Source organism: Glycine soja, chromosome 6 (genome assembly GCF_004193775.1).
Source record: "Glycine soja cultivar W05 chromosome 6, ASM419377v2, whole genome shotgun sequence".
Taxonomy (NCBI): domain Eukaryota; kingdom Viridiplantae; phylum Streptophyta; class Magnoliopsida; order Fabales; family Fabaceae; genus Glycine; species Glycine soja.
Window position 1 is genome coordinate 17,709,346 of NC_041007.1, and position 23,839 is coordinate 17,733,184.

Sequence of the window (23,839 nt, forward strand, 5' to 3'; positions counted from 1 at the left end):
GAATCCCTAAAATGGGGCATTTGTGTTAAAGGGGAGGGACTAGTGGCTGGATTGACCTAGTGGCTCAGCTGAGCTTGGCTGGAACACAATAAGAAATGCAAAGAGTAGACTCAGTGGGGTGGGTCAAAATGATAGAAACAATGCAAATTGAGTGGCTTCGGTGCTCCACTGCCACCAAACACAAGGGCCCCAACAACACACACAAACACAAACAAGGGGTATATATATTTCCACGTACAACACAACACATCTCGAGAAAAGAGAACAAAAACAGACACACCTCATTCTCAAGTATCTCTCAACTCTCAACTATACACATTGGTTCTCTCATTTTCAACATTCAAAAGGAAAGAAAAAGAGCCAAGACGTAGTGGATTTTGGTCCATGTATGCAACGAAGGAGCCACGCTCGAACACGATGTCCCTAACCAATTATCATCGTCTTCATCTTAACATAAAACACATAAAAACATAAAACTCTTTTTTTCTTTCCATTTCTCACTCTCTTCTCTTCTCTTCTCTTCCACTCTCCCAAATCAAATCCCCCCAATGTCTTCTTCTCTTTCCCCTTGTCCCTCTTCCCTCGACCAAATCCTTCGCGACGTCGACGACTACGTTCTGGTCAGTTATTAGTCCTCTCTCTTTCCCCTTCTTCTTCTCCTCCCACGCGCATTGCTTCTCTTCAATCACACTTATTTTCTTTCAATCGCGCTTTTCTTTTCACTTATTATTTTTTAGGTCTCGTTTTCCGAATGTCCTTCCGTCAAGCGAAACTGTCCGAACGCACAATTCGCCTTCTCTTTTGCGTTTTGTTCCAATGCGTGCCTTTTCTTTTCTTTGTACTTTTTAGCGTTTCAACAATCGCGATTTTTTCGGAAATCGATGTTAAGCAAGTGAAGGTTTTTATTTTTTGCTACTTCTTGATTTAGTTCTTGTTTTTACGGCTCTGTGTAGCTGTGCACAGCTCTTTTTTTTTCTTTTTCTTTTTCGAACTTGTTTCTTTCGTTTGCTTCTTTCTTCTTTTTCGTGTCGAGTTGCTGAAAAGAATATGCTAAAAGACAAGTCCTCTTGTTACCGCAGTTTACTTTTTTCCCTTTAACACTTAATTATTAGGTGGTGAATCCGAGGACAAGAAAAAGACACTCAAAATGTGATTCAGTTTTATTTTTTTCTACCCTTGTCTGTGATGTTTTTCTATCCCTGAGTTATGATTTAAAGAGTACCGTGCAAGTTTTTCTGATTGTCCTTATTAATGGCTTGATTTTTCTGTTTCCAAAACATTGGTTCCTTTCTCACATGCTTGGTGTGGTCTTGTCTGGGTTTCGATTTGAGTACAACTTTTTGATAAGCAAAGGGGATATTTGTCCTCCTTGTTTGACATTGGCCTGTTTGCATTGAGTACTTGTAGGGAGTAGTAAATAAGAAGGTAAATTGAATTAAGTGAGAGGTTAAATGGGAGAACTTCTATAAAAGTTGAAGTGCATAAGTTGATTTTAACACATGAGAAACTTGATTCATTTTACTTTCTTATTTTCTTCTTCTGTAAATGCTTATGGTGAAATTTATCCAAACAGGACCATGGCCTCATTTGGCATTGGGTAGCATGGTCCTCTTATGTATCAAACATTCAAAACAGATGGATTAAATTTATAATTTTAACAGATTGATGTTTTTGTCGAGAATCTAACATAGGGATGTGAACACCGTACTTTGATTGGGTTGCAGGAAAATGGATCAGAAGATTTGTCATGGGACACACTTCATTATGTGTACGAGCTTGTGAAGAATGGGAATGCGGCATTTCGAGAGAACAGAATGCAAGAGGTTAGTGTGCTAATATATATACTTTTTTTAGGGGTGGTGGTGTTCTGTTGACTGTTCTTTTGAATGCAGTTCATTTATATATGATAATTGCTGGCAATTTTTTTTTTCTCTACAAAAAATGTAAGTATTAAACTGGATTTTTCATTAGAGTAATGGTATGTCCTCGTAATTCTTAATAAAGTGTTAAATGAAAATGTACGTGCATTTATAGTCATGTAAACATAAAAAGTATTTAATACTTTGTTGAGTAATTAAAAAAATTACACTAACCACTCCTAAGGTTTCGTAAAATTAGAGAGAATGAGGGTGAGGGAGAGAAACAGGGCGAGAGAGAGAAACAGGGGGGAGAGAGAAACAGGGCGAGAGAGAGAAACAGAGAGAGAGAGAGAAACACGGTGGAGAGAGAGAGAGCGAGAGAAACTGATAGCAGCGTGAAGACGAGAGAGGGCAGAAAACGTTTTAGAGAGAAGGAGCTAGAATCTAAGCTTGGAAGGTCAGAAAGATACTATAGACGATCTTCTTCAAGACGTCAAGAGGAGTTCCAACCTCGACCTTCGCCTACTAGACAAGGAAGACATGATGCAGACTACAATCATCATTGCAGAGTGGACGTAAGATGGAGTCCAGAACAGCACGACTCGGCCAACGATGACGATCACGGTGGAGTCTGGCATGAAGTAAGGCACAGGCGGAAATGGAGACTGGTAGAAAGCAGGGATAGAGTGGATAGGAACAACTTCAAACGTCATGACAGAACGGTGACATGGCGAAACAAACAAGATGTCACGACTTTCTACTTCTCTAGATTCCCTGAAGGGATCAAGGAGGATGATCTTTGGAAGCTTTTTCAGAAATGGGAAAAAGTATGGGAAGTCTTTATTCCCAAGTATAAGAACAAGGAAGGCCACAGATTCGGGTTTGTCAGATTTAAAGAGGTGCAAGATGAACGGAGATTGGAAATACAGCTTGATACCAACATATACATCAGAAACATGAAACTTTTTGTTAATAGGCCAAGATATGACAGGGGGAGGGTGAGTCGGGATAACAAGAGTAGCACATCCACACAGAGGGTGGCGGTAGCACAGAAGGAGACGAACCTTATATATCCTGCGGACAGGAAGAGATCCTACGCGGAGGTAGTTAGAGAGGAGATGGAGGGTGTAGGAGGCCATTATTGAAAGGGAGAATCCCCTAAAGGCAATGCAAGGCCTACGCAGAGGACTGTGGCTTTGAGCTCCCATAAGGAGACCAAAGAATGGCTCCAGAAAGCATGGGTTGGGAGGCTCAAAAACAGAGGTATGTTTGAGAGGGTGGAAGAGGAGCTTCAATGGGTGTTAGATGGAGAGGTGAATCCATGCTACTGGGTTGACGACTGGATTTTTCTTCCCTACCTGGATGATTCCAAGGCGGCAAGACTCATTCACGAGGAGAAGCAATCGGGGTCTTCTCCAATCACTGAGCTTCAGAAATGGAGCCCGGATATTCGACCAGACCACAGGCTGACGTGGGTCCTGATATGGGGTCTTCCGCCGACGGTGTGGGCGCCGGAACACATGGAGAAGGTGACGAAAGACATTGGGGAGATGGTAGAGGTGGACGGGTACGTGGAGGACCGTAAGAGGATGGATGTCGCTCGCATCCTAATTCGAACAAACAGAAGACCGCGTCTTCAGGAGGTGGTGTTGGCCACCATCGACGGGGTCGCCTATCACCTGGACGTCATAGAAGAGATGCCCGGAAAATGCGCGCAGAGGAAACACCATTGGAGTGAAGCAGGTCTCCCTCCGTCCCCTTTCTCGACACAACCAAACACCCCGATATCGGTCGGCGACAGCTCCCCCGTGCACCATTTCGATAATGTTACCCTAGACGGTGGCTCCGACTACCGCGACGGTGAGCTGTCCAGGCAATGGGGCAAGCAACGGTTGCTTTCCTGTAGCAGGGACCACTGGATAAAACCCAATGGTCAGAACCGCCCTGTCCGGTCCGTCATCGACAACGATGACGTGGACCAATCACACGCGTATCGCCACCAGAGAAGAGCAGACGACGGTCCTGGTGTGGTGCACGAACCCAGCAACGGTCATATTACCCAACATGGCAAAGAATTAAATGCCATTGTTGAAAGTAAAAAGAAGAATAGCGCGCAAAACGAAAGGGGGAATGCCAAGGTCAAACAAAACGGAGTAGACCAACACAGAGACCTTTCTGTGGTAGTCCTTGGAAACAAAACTACATGCACAGAAATGGAAAAGATGGAGGATTTTTCTTCTGAGGCTATGTTATCCCGCAACAGAGAAGAGCACGTAAAGGAGGCATCCTTAGTCAACACCTACAACAAACAACTAGAACCCAACGAGCCTGAAGGTGTTTTGGGCCCTAAGATTTTGGGTCCATCTGAATCTGTCACAAAGGTTTATGTTAGAAGAAAAGAGGTGTTGGCTAGTAGGGGACAGACCCAATATCCTAAGAGTCCAACTGTGAACTCAGATACGGGCTTAAAACCTGATTGCATATCATCAGATCTAGAAGAGGAAGTGGAAAGGCAATATGCCCTGGTAAAAGACCTGGGATTGACCCATGGGGGTGATGCTTCGAAGGTCCAACAATTTATGAAGGACATGGACACCAGAGATAACAACATGGCAGTTGAGATGGGCATTAAAAACCAGCAGTTATGATCATCCTTTCTTATAATTCAAGAGGTTTGGGGAGGGGTGTCAAATGGGCCGCCATTAGAAGGACCATTATAAAGAATAAGGTGAACATAGCTTGTTTTCAAGAAACCAAAAAAGAGAGCTTTAATAAAGGGATTTTTGTCAGGCAATTTGGGGGGACTCATCATCGTCATGGGATTATGTTCCCTCTATTCAGGCCTCGGGGGGATTGCTTTGTTTATGGAACAATTCTGTATTTGAGGTGGATACTAAAGTGAAAGGCAGTAATTATTTAATGCTGGAAGGGAGGTGTGTAGACATTAATCAAAGGATGTTTGTGGTCAACATTTATGCCCCATGTGACCTTGCTGGGAAGAGACTCCTTTGGGATGAATTGAAGCAGCTGAGGGCATCTAAACCTCCTGGTATTTGGTGCTTCATGGGGGACTTCAATAGTATTAGAAACCAAGATGAGAGATACAACTTATCCCAAAGTCGTGTTGATCCCTCGAGTATCTCAGATTTCAACACTTGGATATCTGAAATGGAATTGCAGGAAATTAAATGTGTTGGCAGTACTTATACCTGGATAAGACCCAATGCAAGGGTGAAGAGTAGACTTGATCGTTTTTTGGTATCAGAACAGTGGCTGCTTTCCTGGCCTGATAGCTCTCAATATACCCTCCCAAGGGATTTCTCTGATCACTGCCCAATAATTATGCAAACTAAGAAAGTGGACTGGGGACCTAAGCCTTTTCGGGTAGCAGATTGGTGGCTTCATCAAAAAGGGTATCAAAGATTGGTTAGAGAGACATGGAGTGCTGAACAACAACCTGGATGGGGGGGAATTCTGCTTAAGAACAAGCTGAGAATGCTAAAATTGTCAATCAAACAGTGGAGTAAGGAGTATGGGAATATCAACTCTAAGGAGATTCACAGAATTCAACAAAAGTTAAATGAAGTAGAAGACATAGCATCTACCAGAATTCTGTCTGAGGATGAGATCAAGGTTAGGAAATCCCTTCAACAAGAGCTGTGGGAAGTTTCTACTGCATATGAATCTCTACTACGGCAAAAATCTAGATCAAGATGGCTTCAAGAAGGGGACAGCAACTCAGTCTATTTCCATAAGGTAATAAATTCCAGGAGAAACTATAATTCTATTCAAGGAATACTCATAGAAGGAGGGTGGGTACAGCAACCAGAAGCAGTGAAGGCTGAAGTTGTGAAATTCTTCCTAAAGAGATTTTCTAAACAAAATTACTCCAGGCCAGCCCTTGATGGAGTTTAGTTTCCTTCACTTTCTCATAGGCAGAGACAGGATTTAATTCTTCCTTTCACAGATGAGGAATTAAAGGAAGCTGTGTGGAGTTGTGGTGGAGACAAATGCCCTGGGCCCGACGGTTTTAACTTCAATTTTATTAAACACTTCTGGGGAGTGTTGAAACCGGAGTTTAGAAGATTCGTGGATGAGTTCCATGTCCATGGCTGCTTCCCTAGAGGCAGCAATGCTTCTTTCCTAGCTCTAATCCCTAAAATAAACCACCCACAGTCTTTCAATGACTATAGACCAATCTCTTTGATAGGATGCATGTACAAGGTGATTGCTAAGCTACTAGCAAACAGGTTGAGGAATGTCATACCTGTCTTAATTGATGAAAGACAAACAGCTTTCATTAAAGACAGACATATACTTCATGGTATCTTGGTACTTAATGAGGTGGTTGAGGAAAGCTGTTAGGAGTAAAAATCCAGCCATGATCTTCAAGGTGGACTTTGAAAAGGCTTATGACACAGTTTCATGGTCTTTCTTGGATTATATGCTGCATAGAATGGGATTTTGTCTCAAATGGAGAAAATGGATCTCAGCTTGCCTCCACTCAGCAACCATATCTATTCTTGTTAATGGCAGTCCTACAAAGGAGTTTTGTCCAACTAGAGGGCTGAGACAAGGGGATCCCTTAGTCCCTCTGCTCTTTAATATAGTTGGGGAAGGTACTACAGGCCTTATGAGGGAAGCAGTTCGGAAACAACTATACAAAAGCTACAGGGTTGGAAAGCAAAAAGAACCCACAAATATTCTGCAGTATGCAGATGATACTGTTTTTGTGGGTGAGGCTAATAGGGATAATGTTGTGGTCTTGAAGGCTTTGCTGAGAGGTTTCGAAATGGTATCAGGCTTGAAGATTAACTATGCCAAGAGTCAGTTTGGAGTTATAGGGGGTGATGTTAACTGGATCAATGCAGCAGCCCAAACCTTGAATTGCAGACAATTGGAAACCCAATTCAGCTACTTGGGTATTTCTATAGGGGCTAAATCATCAAACAGTCTAGTGTGGGAGCCTTTAATCAAAAAATGTGAGGCTAAGCTGTCTAAGTGGGCTCAGAAAAACATATCAATGGGAGGGAAGATTACTCTAATAAACTCAGTTCTTAATGCTCTGCCAATATACCTGCTATCATTCTTCAAGATTCCTCAAAAGGTAATAAACAGATTGGTGACCTTGCAGAGGAATTTTCTGTGGGGAGGAGACCAAGATAATAAGAAAATTCCTTGGGTGAAATGGGACATTGTCTGTCTCCCCAAGTCTGAGGGGGGCCTAGGGATAAAAGACATAGCAAAATTTAACATAGCTTTGTTGGGCAAATGGATATGGGCCTTAGCTTCTGACCACCAACAGCTATGGGCTAGGATTATCAATTCAAAGTATGGAGGTTGGGATGCCTTGCAGTCTGCTCGTGTCCAAGGGAGGCATTCTGGTTGGTGGAGGGACCTAAGAAAGTTGTATCATCAGGCTGATCAGAGCATTTTTCAGCAATGCATGAGCTGGAAGGTGGGGTGTGGGGATAAAGTAAATTTCTGGAAAGACAAGTGGCTAGGGGAGGATTATACTCTCCAACAGAAATACAATCAGCTGTTTCTCATCAATAAACAGCAAGCTGATCTCATTTCAATGATGGGAAATTTCGACCAGGATAGTTGGAGATGGAACTTCAAATGGCGGAGGAATCTGTTTGATTATGAAAGTGATCAAGCTGTGAATTTTATGGAGGAGATTAATTCCATACATATTCAGAGACATGTTAAAGATGTCATGTTATGGAAAGCTGACCACTAGTGGTGTGTATACCACTAAGTCTGCATATAAATTATTGATAACCCCTTCTACACCAGCCTCGGATGGGAGAACCTCACAATTACTATGGAAAATGAAAATTCCTCCAAAAGATGCAGTTTTCACTTGGAAGCTTTTAAGAGATAGACTCCCCACTAGAGCTAATCTCACAAGGAGAGGGGTGATCATTTAGGATAACGCCTGTCCTCTATGTGGTGAAGAACAAGAGGAGGTGGGGCATCTATTTTTCAATTGCAAGAAGATAGTAGGGCTATGGTGGGAGTCCATGAGTTGGATTCAGGCTATGGGACCTCTCCCAGCTTCTCCAGTGGACCATTTTCTTCAGTTTTGTGATGGATTTGGAGCAGAGAAAAATCATAGTACTTGCTGTGGATGGTGGGTTGCTTTGACAAGTACCATATGGAAGCATAGGAACTTCCTCATTTTCCAGGACAAACCATTTGAGCCGCAGAAGGTCATGGAAGATGCATTGTTCTTAGCTTGGTCTTGGTTAAAAGCTAGACAAAAAGGCTACAACATCAGTTTTAACCATTGGTCTTCCAATATCTCGAAATCCTTTGGTTAACCTGTATGGGATAACCTTTTTAGTTGGGTTAGCTTGGGTTTTTTTGGAGGGCAGCACCACTGGTGCCTTGTATTTCCTTTATCCAGTACCACTTGTACTGTTTTTGCCTATAATAATATATATATATTTTTGCCTTCCAAAAAAAAACTTTGTTGAGTAATTAGGAGGATGGATTAAGGGGATGAACTATTCTTTTCGTTAAAGTACTTTATTGTGTAAGATTAAGCCTTTTGAAAGTATGAAATTGAAATGATAATATTGGTTTGTCATAGCTTTTTTATGTCAAGCAATTGGGAAGAACAGATCTTCCATCCCAGTGTTGTTCTGGATGCAGCTACATGTAGTTGGCCTTTATTATCTGCCTAATGAAATTATCTAGTCGTGTCTATCATTCTTAGTTTGGTTGTTAACTAGTTTATAAAGTAGATCATTTTGTTGCACTTTAAATATTGCATAGATTTATTTTTTGTTAAAGGTTTAGCCACAATCATTATATGATTTCAGTATTTTTCAGCTAGCAACTCTGTAGAGCTTGATTCCCATGTCTGTTGGCCTGTTAGATGGAATTTAATTGAATTGGTGTTGGCAACAAGTGAACAAACCCTACATAATATAATTAGTCCATTATCTTGACAAACAGTTATTTCAGTGCTTTTATTTCATGCTTTGCGTGGGAACATTAAGTGTCATGCTTCAGTCTGCTCCTTTTTTTGGGTGTTCTTAATGTTTTTCCACTTCATACATGCTTTATTCCTGAAAAACACTCCTCAAATTTGGACACAGATGCAATTCTCATGCATTTCAAGCCTTATTGCAGAACATAATAAAGGGATGTTGTGGAATTATTGAACACAATGAAATTTGATGCTTATACAATGTCTTTCCATTGTCATTATTTCAGGCAATCAACTTATACTCGAGAGCCAATAACATCAAATCAGGTGATCCAATCATCCTCAGCAATCGAAGTGCAGCTTATATTAGGTTAAGCATAGTCAAACAATTTTCTGTTGAATTACTTGTTACAAACTTATTTTCTTAATCATCTTCCAAATGATTTTGCTCCAGTTTTGTATATAGTTTAGTGGTCTCATGACTATCATGATATTTTCCAATCAGGATTAGCGAATATTTCATGCGCAGAACATCATCATCTTCAGAACGTAGGCCATTGAGTGGGCTTGAACCCACAACAATTGCTGAAGTATGTCCACTTGCATCATTTTCATCACGCGGATGTATTATAGTATTTCTAAATTAATTTGCACATACTAAGTTGATTCTTGACAACCATTCCCAGCTGGGTTTGAAGGATGCTGAGAAGCTTGTTGAACTCCAAAGTAATTCAGCAAAATCATATCTTTTAAAGGCCAGTGCTCTTTTACTGGTAAGTGTCTCATGCTCTGTTAATCAGTCAATCTCTATTTTTAAATTTGTGGGGTAGCCCCTGATTTTTTATGAAATAGATTTATCCTTTAATTTCTTTTTTCTTCCTATGCATTAGTGTTTTAACTCGGTGTTGCTAGTTCAGGAGAATTCTCCCACCTTGGGCCTGTACCTACTTGATGGGGATATCTTGAGTGAAGGGCAAGTGTGGATTGGACATGACTAATATTATGATGATCCAAAAGAATAATAAGGGACAGTGACTAATTGTTTTATTATAACTTATAGCCTGTGATTCTAGGGAATACTTTGAAATAGAAGGCACCTTTACCAGTGCGTGGTTAAGTCTTTCAGAAACCAACCAGACAGAAAGTAATTAAAACTATTTGGTTTTTTCTTCTAATAAACCAAATAAACGGTGTGACTGATTCTAAAGAAGCTTCTTTACATTTTATATATTTAAATAATGTGCTTTTGATATGTTCTGGGTCTTGTCCGGTTAATATGGTTATTTTATGCAGATTGCCCTACCTACTAGTCAACTTTATTTTAGAGTTGTTATTATTGTGCTTCATTGTGAGTTTGAGCTTTTGAAGGTGTGGAAGTTGAACTTGCATAGTATTTAATGCTTGTGTAAAGCCAGATGTTTTAAGTGACTTCTATTGTGTATGTGCTGTAGGATTATAAGTTTCTATAATACTGGAAATTATGTCAACTTGTGTGTGTTTGCCCATGTTTAATTGCAAATCCTTTTCTCGAGTTTTAACATATGCCTCTCTGCCCTACTTTTATATTATGATGATGTTCATGTTGAATGTAATTTGATATGGTATTGTATTAAATTCACAGTTAGAGAAATATGAAAAAGCCCGGGATGTTATTCTTTCAGGTCTTCAAGTTGATCCTTTTAGGTATTACTCATTTTCAAGCTTGCCTTCTTTTATTTTTTTTATCGGTAGGAATCGAAGATGTTACCAAGGGATTTACAACACTCACACACCTTGTTTAGCCAACTGAGCTAGACCCCTTTGATGCCTTCTTTTATATATATATATATAATTTTTTTTATCTATTTCTAGTATGTATACCCCTTTTCTGAATTGATGGAATATCTGAATATAGAGCTTTTGCAACAGTCATTTATTGTACAATATCACAACTCACTAGGGTATTTTTTTTCCATTTCTTCTGATATCATGTAGTAATTCTCTTCGGGCTTCTCTTCAAAATTTGGAAAGAGTTTCATCTAGTTCAACAGGGATGAGTACACATGGACATCCAGAACGTAATGATGATTTTGATTGCACTCTCTGCCTGAAGTTACTGTATGAACCTGTCACAACCCCTTGTGGACATTCTTTTTGCCGATCGTGTCTATTTCAGTCAATGGATCGTGGTTAGTGCTATCTTCTTTTGATTATATTTTCTACAGGAATCTTCATATTTTGTGCTATGTTGATTCTTGTCCTCATGTGTTAGGAAACAGATGCCCATTGTGTAGGACAGTTCTGTTTATTAGTCCCAGAACATGTTCCATCAGGTGAGTTGTCTATTGACTCTACAGTGTCATAATGTAAATATGGGAAACTGCATGAAAGCTTTGGGTTACTTTATTTTTCTTCTAGTTCATAGTGGGATAGAGTTAGTCGTTCTTCTAACTAAAATAGGTTGAAAGCCTAGCGGTCAAACATGTGGCAGTAGGAAGTTACTTTCTTAAGCTGCTTTTCTAGCTGAGATTGAGACAATGTATTGCCCCAAATTAATAGGACAAAAAATGCATGTTTTCAATACCCTTCTGTTGATTGGTGAACCTCTTTGATATAACAGGCAATTCTTTTGGACTTATGAGTATGTGTTCGTCAGAATTCAGTTTAATCTTCAGATATTTTGGTCAAATAAAAGCTCTAACAAATTTCATGTACTGTTACTTTTGTAATATGTTCTTGTCAATTGTTTCTAGTGTGACATTGAAGAACATTATACAAAAGAACTTCCCAGAGGAATATGCAGAAAGGAAGCAAGAGCATGACGGTTTAATCAATGCTGGTGTAGATTTACTCCCTCTTTTTGTCATGGATGTTGTCATACCATGTCAGAGGTTTGCACTCAATATATTTGAACCTCGGTATAGACTCATGGTGAGTTGGTAACAGATGCTGATAGTCACTAGAAAATTTTAAAGTTTAATATATCTTGTATGTGCAAGTTGGTCATTAGTTTTCTTGTGGTTCGTCCTTAAGAAACATTTTAGTGCCATCTGCCTAATGTTGGTGGGTAGTTGGGACCTGGGAGGGAGAATATACAAATTAAACTAACCCTTGGGCTTTCTTCACTAGTTTAAATAAGGGTAAGTTACACTAACCCTTTGTAATTTCACACTTTCTCAACTTACTCCCTGTACACTTTCTTAATATATCGTCCTTTAAATAATTGTACAGTAGAGACAAATTGTGTTCTTAATATATCATTTTTCTACTCTTTTGTTCAAAATATCGGTACCTTTTAGGATTCTAGAATTTTTTTGAATGGGTCTGGTTAAGCTAATTGACCTTACTTTTATAGTACACGATTGCAAAACTTGGAGGGCAGTGAGTGGACTGGTAAATGGTTATATTATATGTTGTCTGTGAGCTATGTATATCATTTTCAAATTTGCACAGAAGCTTTCAGTGGACACTAATCTGGGATTTATTTGGCATATTCAATCCATGGCATGGAGTAATCCATTAACATAATTATAAATTGTACCAAACTACTAATATAAGATAGTATGAAACTCTGAAGGTCATCATATGTCTAATTTATTTATTTTTTAAATAAAACAGGTAAGAAGAATAATGGAAGGCAATCATCGGATGGGAATGGTAGATTACTTCACTTATCCCCTTTTCCCCCTTTTTCGCTATATAGCACCAACCATTTTCTTCTGTTATTGTGTGTGTATGTGACTTGTCTTTTGATCTTGTAGGCTATACTTGATTCAACAGGTTCCTTAGCTGAGTTTGCCTGTGAAGTGGAAATAACAGAGTAGGTGCTCAGCATCCTTTTCACATGAAAATAAAAAATCTCATATACATATCCCCTTCTCCATCTGAAATTCTTTCTCATGTATGTCACTTGGTTTAAATAATTTTATTTATTTGTTGTAGGTGTGAACCACTTCCAGATGGTCGTTTTTATATAGAGGTGAAAATTTAACTGATTTATCTATGTACTTATATATACTTCACTGCTCTAGTTATAATACTTTATTAGTGAAGATGAAATTTGAATTTTTTTTTGTCTTTCTCTCAACTTTCATCTTTGTTGGCAGGATTTCTTTTAGTTGTTCTTTCTCTATTTTCTAAGAACATTTCTCTGGTGTGATTCTCCGTATGACAGGAGATTCACAAAATATAAAAAAATTCCCCTATCTTTAATATGCTTCTTTTCCAAATCCAGAAACTACAGGGTCTAGGATTTTTTGACTTGAAACAGAGACAAGGAACAAATATTTGACTGAAAAACTTGCTTAGGAGGGAGTCTCCCAGCCCTATCATATACATCGACATCTCCTGTAATTAGGGAAAGAACATTATAAGATACTTAGTCTATTTACCCTAATTATGCACAGCTATTAAAAGGAAATAATTACTATGAAATCAATCAAATATTCTAACAAATTTCATCCTATATTGTAAAATCTCAATAATCCTATTATCACAATCTCAACAATACAATCTTATTGTAATATCGACATTTTGTTTGGATTTTCTTTATGTAGCTTTATTTAGGAGGACTTCCTTCTGTCAATGGGGTTTTACAGATGATGAGATATTGCTGAACTTAGTGTGAGCTGAATTAGGCCAAACCATTACATGCAGTTAGAACTTAGAATGATTATTATTGATTGTAAAATGTGCAACTCTCCATTACAAAGCAAAAAATCTATTTTTGTTATGATACTGATTGTCTACACTGTTCTCACATGGTAAAAATATTATCCCAATCATTTTCTGACAATTTTGATAAATCCAGAAAGCAATTTTTTGAAACTTATAACTATTTGTTGTTTATATCATATGTGCTTGCCAGAAGGACTTGAGAATATTGTGGACAATTGACAAGTTGTACAAGTTCACTCTAAGAGTCAGTTGTAATGGTGTTTGTTTCTCATTTTATTTTGTCACTGCTGGGCTAGTGTTAGTGGTCCTAGGATACTTTGGAGGCTCCTAAGAATTTTCTATTTTAACCTGGATTCTATTAAAATAGACTTGGTTTTTCTTTAATTTTATTTTAAATTTTTTCAATGTTTAAGTAAGTGTTGTTACATGCAGATTGAAAGTCGTAGGAGATTTCGTATCATCCGTTCTAGGGATCAAGATGGGTGAGTTGTCTCTGGGTGTTTCATGAATTCTCTATCTGTTGATCTAGCTGTTTTTCTTTCATGGAAATATGGCTTTATTCTTTAAATGTTTTATGCAGGTATCGTGTTGCAGAGGTTGAATGGATACAAGATATTATGCCACCAGAAGGAACAAGTGAAAGAGAGACTGTAAGTTCACTAAAATTTTGTTATGAATGTGTTTGTAAGCTCACTGTCATGTTGGATAGAATGCTAGTTTATTTGACTATCTGCATGCATGAGATTTTTTCTTTTGGGTGTACAATGGTGGTAATGGGGTTTGTACTTAAGATTCCATGCAAACTACTCTAACTCCCACTGTTTAGCCGACCCTAGTGGTTTGAATAATGAGATCTTTGATTGCCCTTCAAGTTTATATTCTTTTATGCTTTAGTTTTAAATGTTAAGGCTTAGCTACAAGTCTGATGACTCTTTATATTGAATGCATTATACTGTAACAAATTGATCCATCTTTGTAATTAATAACTTAATTGTTATGTTGTTACAGTTACAACAACAAACATATAATGCAGCTGAAGATGCTCGATCGTGGATAGCAAGAGCTAAAGAAGCAGCAAAACATGGTAATTTTTAAACCATAATTATATGATGTTTACCTATGACTTCTTTGTACTTTGGTTATAGTGAAAACCAAGATATATTGGTAATTTTTAAACCATCATTATATGATGCACACCCTACCACCTATGACTTCTTTGTACTTTGGTTATAGTGAAAACCAAGATATGTTGCTGAACATAATATATTTCCAGCACTATCATAGGAATCTGATGATGCTTTAGTTCTGTTATCCTATGTTACTGAATAGGACTGACCTTTTTCCTCTTTGCACTTTTACAAATGACAATGGACTGCTGCAATACTAAACTACTGAAATATCATACAGATCCAAGAAAACTTGAGAGACTCGCCAGTGTTGAAGTAATGATGCCCTCACCAAAAGACCCTGAGCGCTTTAGTTTTTGGGTGATTACAAATATCTGTGACTTGACATCTGTTTTTTCCTTATGGGTGAAAACATCACCTTTGGCTATTTTTGTGAACTAACTTAGGCTTTGATTGCAGCTGGCTACTCTCTCCAATCGGAGGCCTGCGGAAAGATTGGATCTCCTACGCATAAGAGACACTGCTGAGGTATTAAGCCATTTTATTCTGTAGCTTAGTTCTATGGATGGGAACTTTTGTAGTTACATTTGTATACATTGCTTGCTTGTTACCATATAAAAAACAATTTTTCTTCCTTTTCTTTCTAGAGGATTAGACGGGGCCTGATATTTCTCCGACAAGAAGAACAAGGCTGCAGAATTCAGTAAGACAAGCTGAGGACTAGCATTATTATTGCAATTGAATATTTGTTTAATGTAAATGAATATTTGTTTACTGCAAATTCATTTACAAGTCACATAATATTTTTCGGCCTCGTAAATAACTGTTGATGAGGTCATTTTTGTTGTAACATTGGGTTGATCCCACTTTTCATATATATATATATATATATAACAACATATTTAGTGGTAGATTTCAACTTAAGATCTTAGATCACTTTTTGGTGGATCCCATTCATTTTTGTTGTCTCATTTTTTCTTTTAGTGTTAGATTTCATTTTGAAATCTTAGACAATTTTTTGTAAGTCCCATATGGACCCCTAAATATTTTATTTAATTAATTGTTAAATTAAATCTAAATAATTAAGTAATTAATTTTAATGAAACATTGAAGAAAAAAATAATAAATATTAAGAAATAGGAAAATCAATGTAAATTTAATTTTTATTTATGTCTAAATGTTAAAGAAATAAAAAATACATAAATTAGATAATAAAAAAAAACATTAATGTCAAAGAAAAATTAAATTTTATTATTGTTGTGATGATAAGGTTTTCAAATATGCTCTACTAAATTGACTTGAAGTTGTTGATGAATTCCTCTTGTATGCATGATATGTCTTTTTTGCAAGTATGTAACAATGTTAGGATGAGTATCATAAGATACTTAACGATTTGAAATGTCATTTACTATGTAAATAATTTTGTAAATAATTTTCTTTTAGGACCTTGTGGCATTGGTGTGGTCTTCATAAATGCTGGCCAATTTGGATAAATACCATCTGCATGATAGTATCCCATATTATATGAAGTTTCATTAATTGTAAATTATAGTGAAGGTGTTTGACCTTGCAAAACGTCATCAAACACAGACGATTGATTTAACACATTAATATCATTGTTTGAATTTGCAACTCCAAAAAATGCATGTCAAATCCACAAGTTTTGTGAAACGATGACTTCAAGTATTATTGTGGGTTTGCGATAATCATCTCTACAAACTACAATATTGTCCCTGCCATGCAATTGGACAATTTTTCCACTCCCAATGCATGCAATCAATAGAACCTAACATACCTGGAAACCCTCATGCATCTCTAATATGTAGTAGGCGATTTATGTCATTGTTGTTGGGTCTTCTCAAATACTCTTGTCTAAATATCTCATTGACACACCCTTTACAAATTTTTGTAAGCATTGAGTTGTAGTACATTCGCCAATTCTAACGTACTCATCCACACAATCAGTAGGTGATTTGCATTCAAGTATACGAATAGCTGCAGTGCACTTCTATAATGACGAGAGACCCATTCTACCAACAACATCAGATCTCATTTGGAAATACTCATCATGATTACTAAGAGTGTTGACAATTCGAATGAACCATTGTCACCGCATTCGGAACCTACATCGGAATTGAGTCTTGATGTATATCAAATTTTCTGAGAAGTAGTCATTCATCAATTGTAGATGTCCATCTTCACGATTGCAATTAATGACTCTTCTAGGCCTTCTTTGTTGACTGTTGTTGCCTTCTTGTTGTTGCATCGCACGTAAATAGCTCATGATTTGTTCATCATTATCGTCGTCAAGTGTTTCGTAAACAATTTGTTTCCTAGCTTGGTCAAAGTCATTATTTCGACCCATTGTATGAACGATTGATTGCGCAAACAAGTGAAAGAATAGTATTGTTTGAAGGAGACATACAAAAATGAATGATAATTGAACAATTAAATAGCAAATTGTACAACAACTAGTTTTACAACGACTAATTTTATAACAGCTAGTTCCATAACGGCTAGTTTTAGAAATTAAAAAAAATTGAACAAATTATAATACGATTAAAATAAAAAACAAATCAAACATGATTCCTAAAATACAAATTAAAAGACAGTTACAACAAATTAAAACTACCTAACAAATTATAATTAGATTCCTAACTTATTCTGAATTATTTTACAAAAGGCTTTATGGTCTTTGAGTTGAGTCTCAGACATTGTAGAAGTGTCATTCGTTAGAATGTCGTAATACTCATTTTTCCAATTCTTTCTCCCTTAAGGCTACTAGTTTGGCGTTGATAACATTTCTTTCCCTCACTGCTTCCTCCGCACTAGTCAGATCAACAGGATTGGTGGATGCTCCAACTCCTTTCCCCTTACTCTTCCTTTTGACTGCCTTTTGCCCCATTGGAAGAACAATTGGAGACGGTGTATCAGCTTTGACCGGTGTTTCTGGATTAGATGATGACGAATATGTCCTAGATGTCGAAATCTTTGTCCTTTTAGAGCAATTTTCAGTAAACTGCTCTAACCATTTTGATTGTTCTTTCAAGAGTCGTCAAGCATGTTCCAAACCAAAATTGGTTCATTAGTCTTCCTTTCAAATGGCATATGCACTAAGCATGACATTGTTTTCCATGCAACCACTTTTCTTCAGTGATACTACTTGCTTGTAATGACCCTATAATTTTTGGAAGCCTAAATTAATTTTTCGCCATTGTGATTTCAATTGATTAACTGCTCTTTCGCGGAGTTCACCTCGAAATTTATTTTAATTTTCTGTGACTCTCAACCAAAACGCTTCTTTTCCTTGACCAACACCAACAATTGGATCAGTTGAAATGTTGAGCCATGAACTAATGAGGTGCGTATCTTCTTCAACTGCAAAGACTACTCGAGGCTTCTTTTTTTTCGAAGACCCTCCTATTTCGTCAATAACGATCTCGTGTAGCCTAATTTGGGTAGAAAATTGTGAATCAACATCATCATTTGAAACCTTTGTAGGACTATTTGCTGGGATTTTAGGAAATGTCTGCGAACTCTGAGAATTAACGGTACAAGGGGTTTGAGTGTTTGACATAAAATAATTTGGTGGTGATGGTGGTAAAAAAGGAGGGGGAAAAAAGTAAGACGATTTTGTGAATTTTGAATCGAAGGAGACATGTTGTAATTTTGTAAAAAATTTATATACCTTTGGCAATCAAATTGATTTGGATCCATTTGGAAAACAAAATAATTGAACGGAAAAAAAATTGAGAATGAATATGGAAAAAAATTAACTGAGATTGAATATGAAAAAAAAACTAAGCTTGAATTTTAAAAAAACAATTGAGATTGAATTTGGAATTTTTTTTTTTACCTTGAATTTGGAAAAAAATCTGTTGAATTTGGAAAATAAAATTAACTGAGCTTGAATTTGGATACTAGAGGTTCACAAATGAAAAATGAGGATGCCAATTAGGTGTACAAATTATTACCGTTGGAACCCAATTTATACTGTGTAAACCCCTTTTCGACCGTTAAATTTTTTTCCGACCGTTGCACTCTGTCGTTCACGTTTTCTTATCCAAATTTTCGAATGTTACTGTGTACACAGTAACGGTCATTGTGCGCACAGTAACAATTATCTCCTACACGCTCCATTTCCTTTCCTTCATTTTTTTCTTCTCTTTTTCCTCCTCCTTCTCTACTGTCTCTTCATCTCCCCTACGATCCACTCCTTTTCACCTTTTTCATCTTCCTCCTTCTCAACAGACTCTTCATCTCCCTCTCTTCATTTTTTTCTCTCACTTTTCTCCCTCCCCCTACCCCATCGTTCGACCTTCCCTCTCCCTTCCGGCATCAGCAGCTCGTGACCCTCCCCCTCCTCCTCCCTTTCCCCTTCGTGCGACCTTCCTCCCTCCCCCTCCCCTCTCACACGACCTTCTTCTTCCTTCCGGCACCGCCGGTCCGTAACCTTCCCCCTCCCCCTCCCTCTCCCCCTTGTGCAACCTTCATCTGACAAAGATATTTTTTTCCTTCATCTTTTTTTGTTGTTTTTGTCCTTCTTCTACCATTTTTCATTTTTTTTCTTCCATTGTTGTTTTTTTGTTGTTCCCGCAGTTGGTTGTTGCCTCTGTCTATGGTTCTGTTTGCAATTTTTAATTTTTTTAACATTGTGCGGAGATCTTCATGGTTTTTCTACAAGAACCTATTCTCCATCTTGGAGATCTCAACATCATCTTTATTGCAAGATCTCTACTAGACCATATCTTGAGCACAAGATCCTTGTTCAAGATCTTGCATTAAAGATGCTGTAATAACCTACAACACATTTTTTATTGACCATCTCGTTTTTGAAAATAGTTTTGTAACACCCTCTACCATGATATACATATTTATATAATAAAATACATGAAAATACATAATTATATAAAATGATTTTATTCAATAAACATAAAGGAGCTCACGTGGGTAAAATGTTCACATTCGCGTTAATCGCTTAAGTTAAGTAGCATAATAAAATAAAGTAAAATGACATGTTTGGAACATCATGCACTTAAAACAGAAACCCATGTCCCAATGTTACATTTATCAGAGTATTGTGTCCCGACGTCCTCCAGCACGAGGTTCCTTAAAGTAATCCTCCTAGTCATCTGCTCCCATGAGCACAAGGTTAGAGATCATCACAGGATTCAAACACAAATAACACATGGGAAGTGAGTTATCATATCACAAATAACACAAATAACCTCAACTTCGCATAATTCATATCATTTTACCACTCATTGCGAAACATCACTTGTCCCAAAGATTTAATCACAAAATCACATTCCACACCTTCACATCAATCATGTGTTCAGAACAACAAATCTCAAGTACAACACAACATCTCACACTCATACAATTCATTACCCACCATCACCTAGTAAGTCACAATGATCATCACATAAGTGTAATGCAACATATACACTAAGACTCAATCCTATATTGATGTGAACCTGACTAGGAGCGGATCGTTTGATACAGGCTACGAAGTTTTGGATGATGCCACTTCCAGTGAAGGAAGATAAGTCAAGATAGACGCCACAAGAATTACCTAGATAAGTCTGAGATTGGTTAAACAAGGAACCCAGAGAGAAGCTCTCACCAAATTTTATCAAATGCCAAAAGTTTTTTTTTATTGAAAATAAAAACCAATACTTATAGTGTATCCGAACAAAAAGATAAAAATAGACATGAGCCTTCTAAACAATTTGGGCCAAAATTACAATAAATAAAAATTATAACTAAAAAACATATTTAACTTGGGCCTTCAAATTAGTTTGGGCCTTCAGCAACAATTAATAGTCTTGATAGTGTCTCTGCCTCTGGGCCTTCATCCTTCTCCACTCGGGGACTTTGTCCTTCTCCACTTGGGCCTTCTTCCTTCTCCACTTGGGCCTTTAGCCTGTATTTGGCCAGTTTCAGGATTCTCATCATTCCCTCCTTCTTGGAAAACATTTGCCCTCAAATGTCCAGGATCATCACCGGGTTCAAGTACCACTTCCTTCCTTTTCTTGTTGGCTTGCTTGGCATAACTTTCATTCTTCTTTGCAATTTGCACCTTCACTTGGTCATACAATCTTTTCACATACTCAACTTTGGCATGTGCATCCTTACGTTGAGTCTCTTGGGGATTGCTTTTGTAAGTTGGCCTGTTAGGCAATGAAGCTCCAGGAAGGAGATCAACTTAATGTTCTATGCCTCTTGAAGGTAGCAGTCCATGAGGAATCTCCTTAGGAAAGACATTTTTAAATTTTTGCAATAAGGGTTGAACACTAGGAGAAATAGAAATAGTAAACTCATTAGAATTATCAGTAGAAATTTTATTGTCTTTGCAATACTGTAGATAAAGTGGTTCATGAGCAGGTAACACTTTCCTCACTTCACTCGCCTCTGCAAAATAATTAAATTTTCTCTCATGTGTATCACTCTTTCCCTCGGGTGTATCACCTTTTTCCTATTCCTCTGTGGTGCCTCACTATTTTCTTTCTCTTGTTCTCTCTTTTCTCTCATTCTGATTTGGTCATCACACACTTCTCTAGGGGATAGATGTTTAAGAATAAACAAGGAAGATTTGACTATTCGCCTGTAGAGCTCTTCATTGTTACGGTTCAACAAACGTTGCATTTGTGTAGTCATCGTGTCCAGTAATAAGCGCTGAGATCCGTCTAGTTGATGATACACCACCATTGTCACCAACTCCTGCCATGATTAAGGAACAAAGAATTTTGCAGTAATTTAAAAAAAGATTCAGGACCTCACCACACTCTACTCACGTGTTTCTCTCTTTGATGGTAGTTCACTCGTGTTTGATGTTCTCAATATAGGCTTTTGTGTGATGTTTTCACTCTTGCCTTTTACCACTCACTCCCTCTTAAGTTCCTGGATGAATCAAATTAGACACACAAGGTATATAACAGGAAAGACAGTTTAATTATCACAGACTGTGTAGCAGATTTAATTTGGATAACAAATCAGATTTGATTTTGGTTAACAGATTAGACTTGATTTGGATTTAGAGTTGATTTGGATAACATATTAGACTTGATTTGGATAACAGATTGGATTTGATTTGGATAACAGATTAGACTTGATTTGGATAGCAGATTGGATTTGATTTGGATAACAAATTTTGATTTGATTTGGATAACAAATTAGATTTAATTTGGATAACAGATATGATAACAAATAAGATAACAGATAGGATAACAGATAAGATAACAGATAAGATAACAAATATGACAAGTAAACTTCAAATGCTCATAACTTTTGCTACGGTTGTCCGTTTGAGACCCACTATATATCAAAACACTCAGAATTCAGAGGAGAATCTAGATAAGGGGATTTGGTGCACGATTTTCTGCCAAAAAAAAGCCTCTAACTGCCTCAATTTCATGTTCAAAGATCAAACACCCACTTTTTTTTTCTTCTTTTCTTCTCTCTTTTTTTTTTCAAAATTTCTGCAACTTTTTTTTTTTACTTGAAATAGAACTCAAACAGATTTTTTTTGACACAAAGTCTGAAAGACACAAGAAACAAGAACAAGAACAAAAACGTGACAAGAACAAGAATAAGAACGAAACAAAGACACAAACAAGAACGCAACAAGACGCAAACAAGAAAACAAATAATAGAACAAGGACAAAACACGAACCTGGACAAATTACAAAGAAAAATAATAGGATATGATAGAACCTGTATCAAGAGTCAAAGCTCTGATACCAAATGATGTGAACCTGACTAGGAGCGGATCGTTTGATACAGGCTACGGAGTTTTGGATTACGCCACTTCCAGTGAAGGAAGATAAGTCGGGATAGACGCCACAAGGATTACCTTGATAAGTCTGAGATTGGTTCAACAAGGAATCCAGAGAGAAACTCTCACCAAATTTTATCAAATGCCAAAAGTTTTTTTTTTTTTTATTGAAAACAAAAACCAATACTTATAGTGTATCCGAACAAAAAGATAAAAATAGACATGAGCCTTATAAACAGTTTGGGCCAAAATTACAATAAATAAAAATTATAACTAAAAAACATATTTAACTTGAGCCTTCAAATTAGTTTGGGCCTTCAACAACAATTAATAGTCTTAATAGTGTCTTTGCCTCTGGGCCTTCATCCTTCTCCACTTGGGCCTTCATCCTTCTCCACTCGGGGGCTTTGTCCTTCTCCACTTGAGCCTTCTTCCTTCTCCACTTGGGCCTTTAGCTTGTATTTGGCCAGTTTCAGGATTCTCATCATATATGCAATGTGATACTTTGTCGGTGAAAAATCTCGTCGGGCTTCTAGGAGTACATTACAAGACAGACCACACACTAGTAAGTCAGGTCACTTTCACTAGGTAAAATCATAAGGAGACCAGTTAGGGCCACGCTGTTTTGCGAGAATGCTGTAACCATGTGGGATCGACACATGCTTAAAGCAGCACTCAAACTGGATGTATTTACCCCCAAGGCCTAGACTCCAAAGAGTCTGTCAGGGCCTCTCCCTCCTGATTCAGGTCCAACTTAGAAAACATTTTAACACGCAAACTCTATTTATGAACTATACAAAACACACGACTCCTCAATTGTTCTTAATATAATTTTAACTCGTCATGCCTCAAAGTGATTCAACTCATTGGGTTCCCATAGTGGATCCCATCAAAATACTTGTCGCACATTAACTCGTCGCCATCAAAGGATCTTATAGTCATGTGATGATACAGTTCATAGCTCACAACTCAATGAACACAACATCTCAATACACGTGTGATCTCACAATTTAACACATACCCAACTTATAACATACACCCAATCTCAATTACAAGTTATAATCTCAAAGAAACATGTTATCACACCTCATGAATCATATACACATCACACAATATTAATATATTTATGGCACAAACACAGACTTTACCTATGAACTATGCAATACACACAACTATATCCCACACTTGTTCACAACATATGTCTCATCACACCTTCTCACTAACACATTATATCTTCCAACATTTAAGGCATATAATCATTCATTTATTCATTCGATAAATAGCACAAAACATGTGATCACATCATGGGGAACAAAACCCCTCAATCAATTTCAAGAAAACATACAAGAATCAGGAATTCCCAAATTTATAGGTTTCTAACATTCAAAACCAAACACTCAATTAAACCATCCGATTCGAATCAATTGATCCATCAAACATGAGCAATTCGTAGTTATCATTTTACATGAAAAATTAAAAC

General features: G+C 37.4%; 1 protein-coding gene across 2 annotated transcripts; it reads left to right on the forward strand.

Moving 5' to 3' along the window:
* Nucleotides 1-267: 267 nt before the first annotated feature.
* LOC114416572 (LON peptidase N-terminal domain and RING finger protein 1) lies at nucleotides 268-15,513 on the forward strand. 2 transcript variants are annotated; one of them, XM_028381482.1, is made up of 18 exons: nucleotides 268-620; nucleotides 1,725-1,823; nucleotides 9,087-9,169; nucleotides 9,305-9,389; nucleotides 9,486-9,572; nucleotides 10,421-10,482; nucleotides 10,774-10,967; nucleotides 11,051-11,111; nucleotides 11,532-11,709; nucleotides 12,397-12,435; nucleotides 12,540-12,598; nucleotides 12,721-12,757; nucleotides 13,888-13,937; nucleotides 14,036-14,105; nucleotides 14,464-14,539; nucleotides 14,827-14,942; nucleotides 15,042-15,110; nucleotides 15,230-15,513. In XM_028381482.1, exons 1-18 carry the CDS (start codon nucleotides 549-551, stop codon nucleotides 15,287-15,289), a joined length of 1,497 nt encoding a protein of 498 aa, XP_028237283.1. In that variant the 5' UTR covers nucleotides 268-548; the 3' UTR covers nucleotides 15,290-15,513. The 2 variants fall into 2 exon arrangements, with proteins under 2 accessions (XP_028237283.1, XP_028237284.1); XM_028381483.1 differs by having other exon boundaries at nucleotides 14,863-14,942.
* The last annotated feature ends 8,326 nt before the right edge of the window (nucleotides 15,514-23,839 follow it).

Excerpts from the sequence above, each read along its gene's own strand:
- LOC114416572 (XM_028381482.1), top strand. The coding sequence starts at position 549 with ATGTCTTCTTCTCTTTCCCCTTGTCCCTCTTCCCTCGACCAAATCCTT. Across the intron at positions 12,758-13,887 it reads ATGGTCGTTTTTATATAGAG|ATTGAAAGTCGTAGGAGATT; the intron begins GTGAAAATTTAA and ends TGTTACATGCAG. Across the intron at positions 14,106-14,463 it reads GAACAAGTGAAAGAGAGACT|TTACAACAACAAACATATAA; the intron begins GTAAGTTCACTA and ends ATGTTGTTACAG.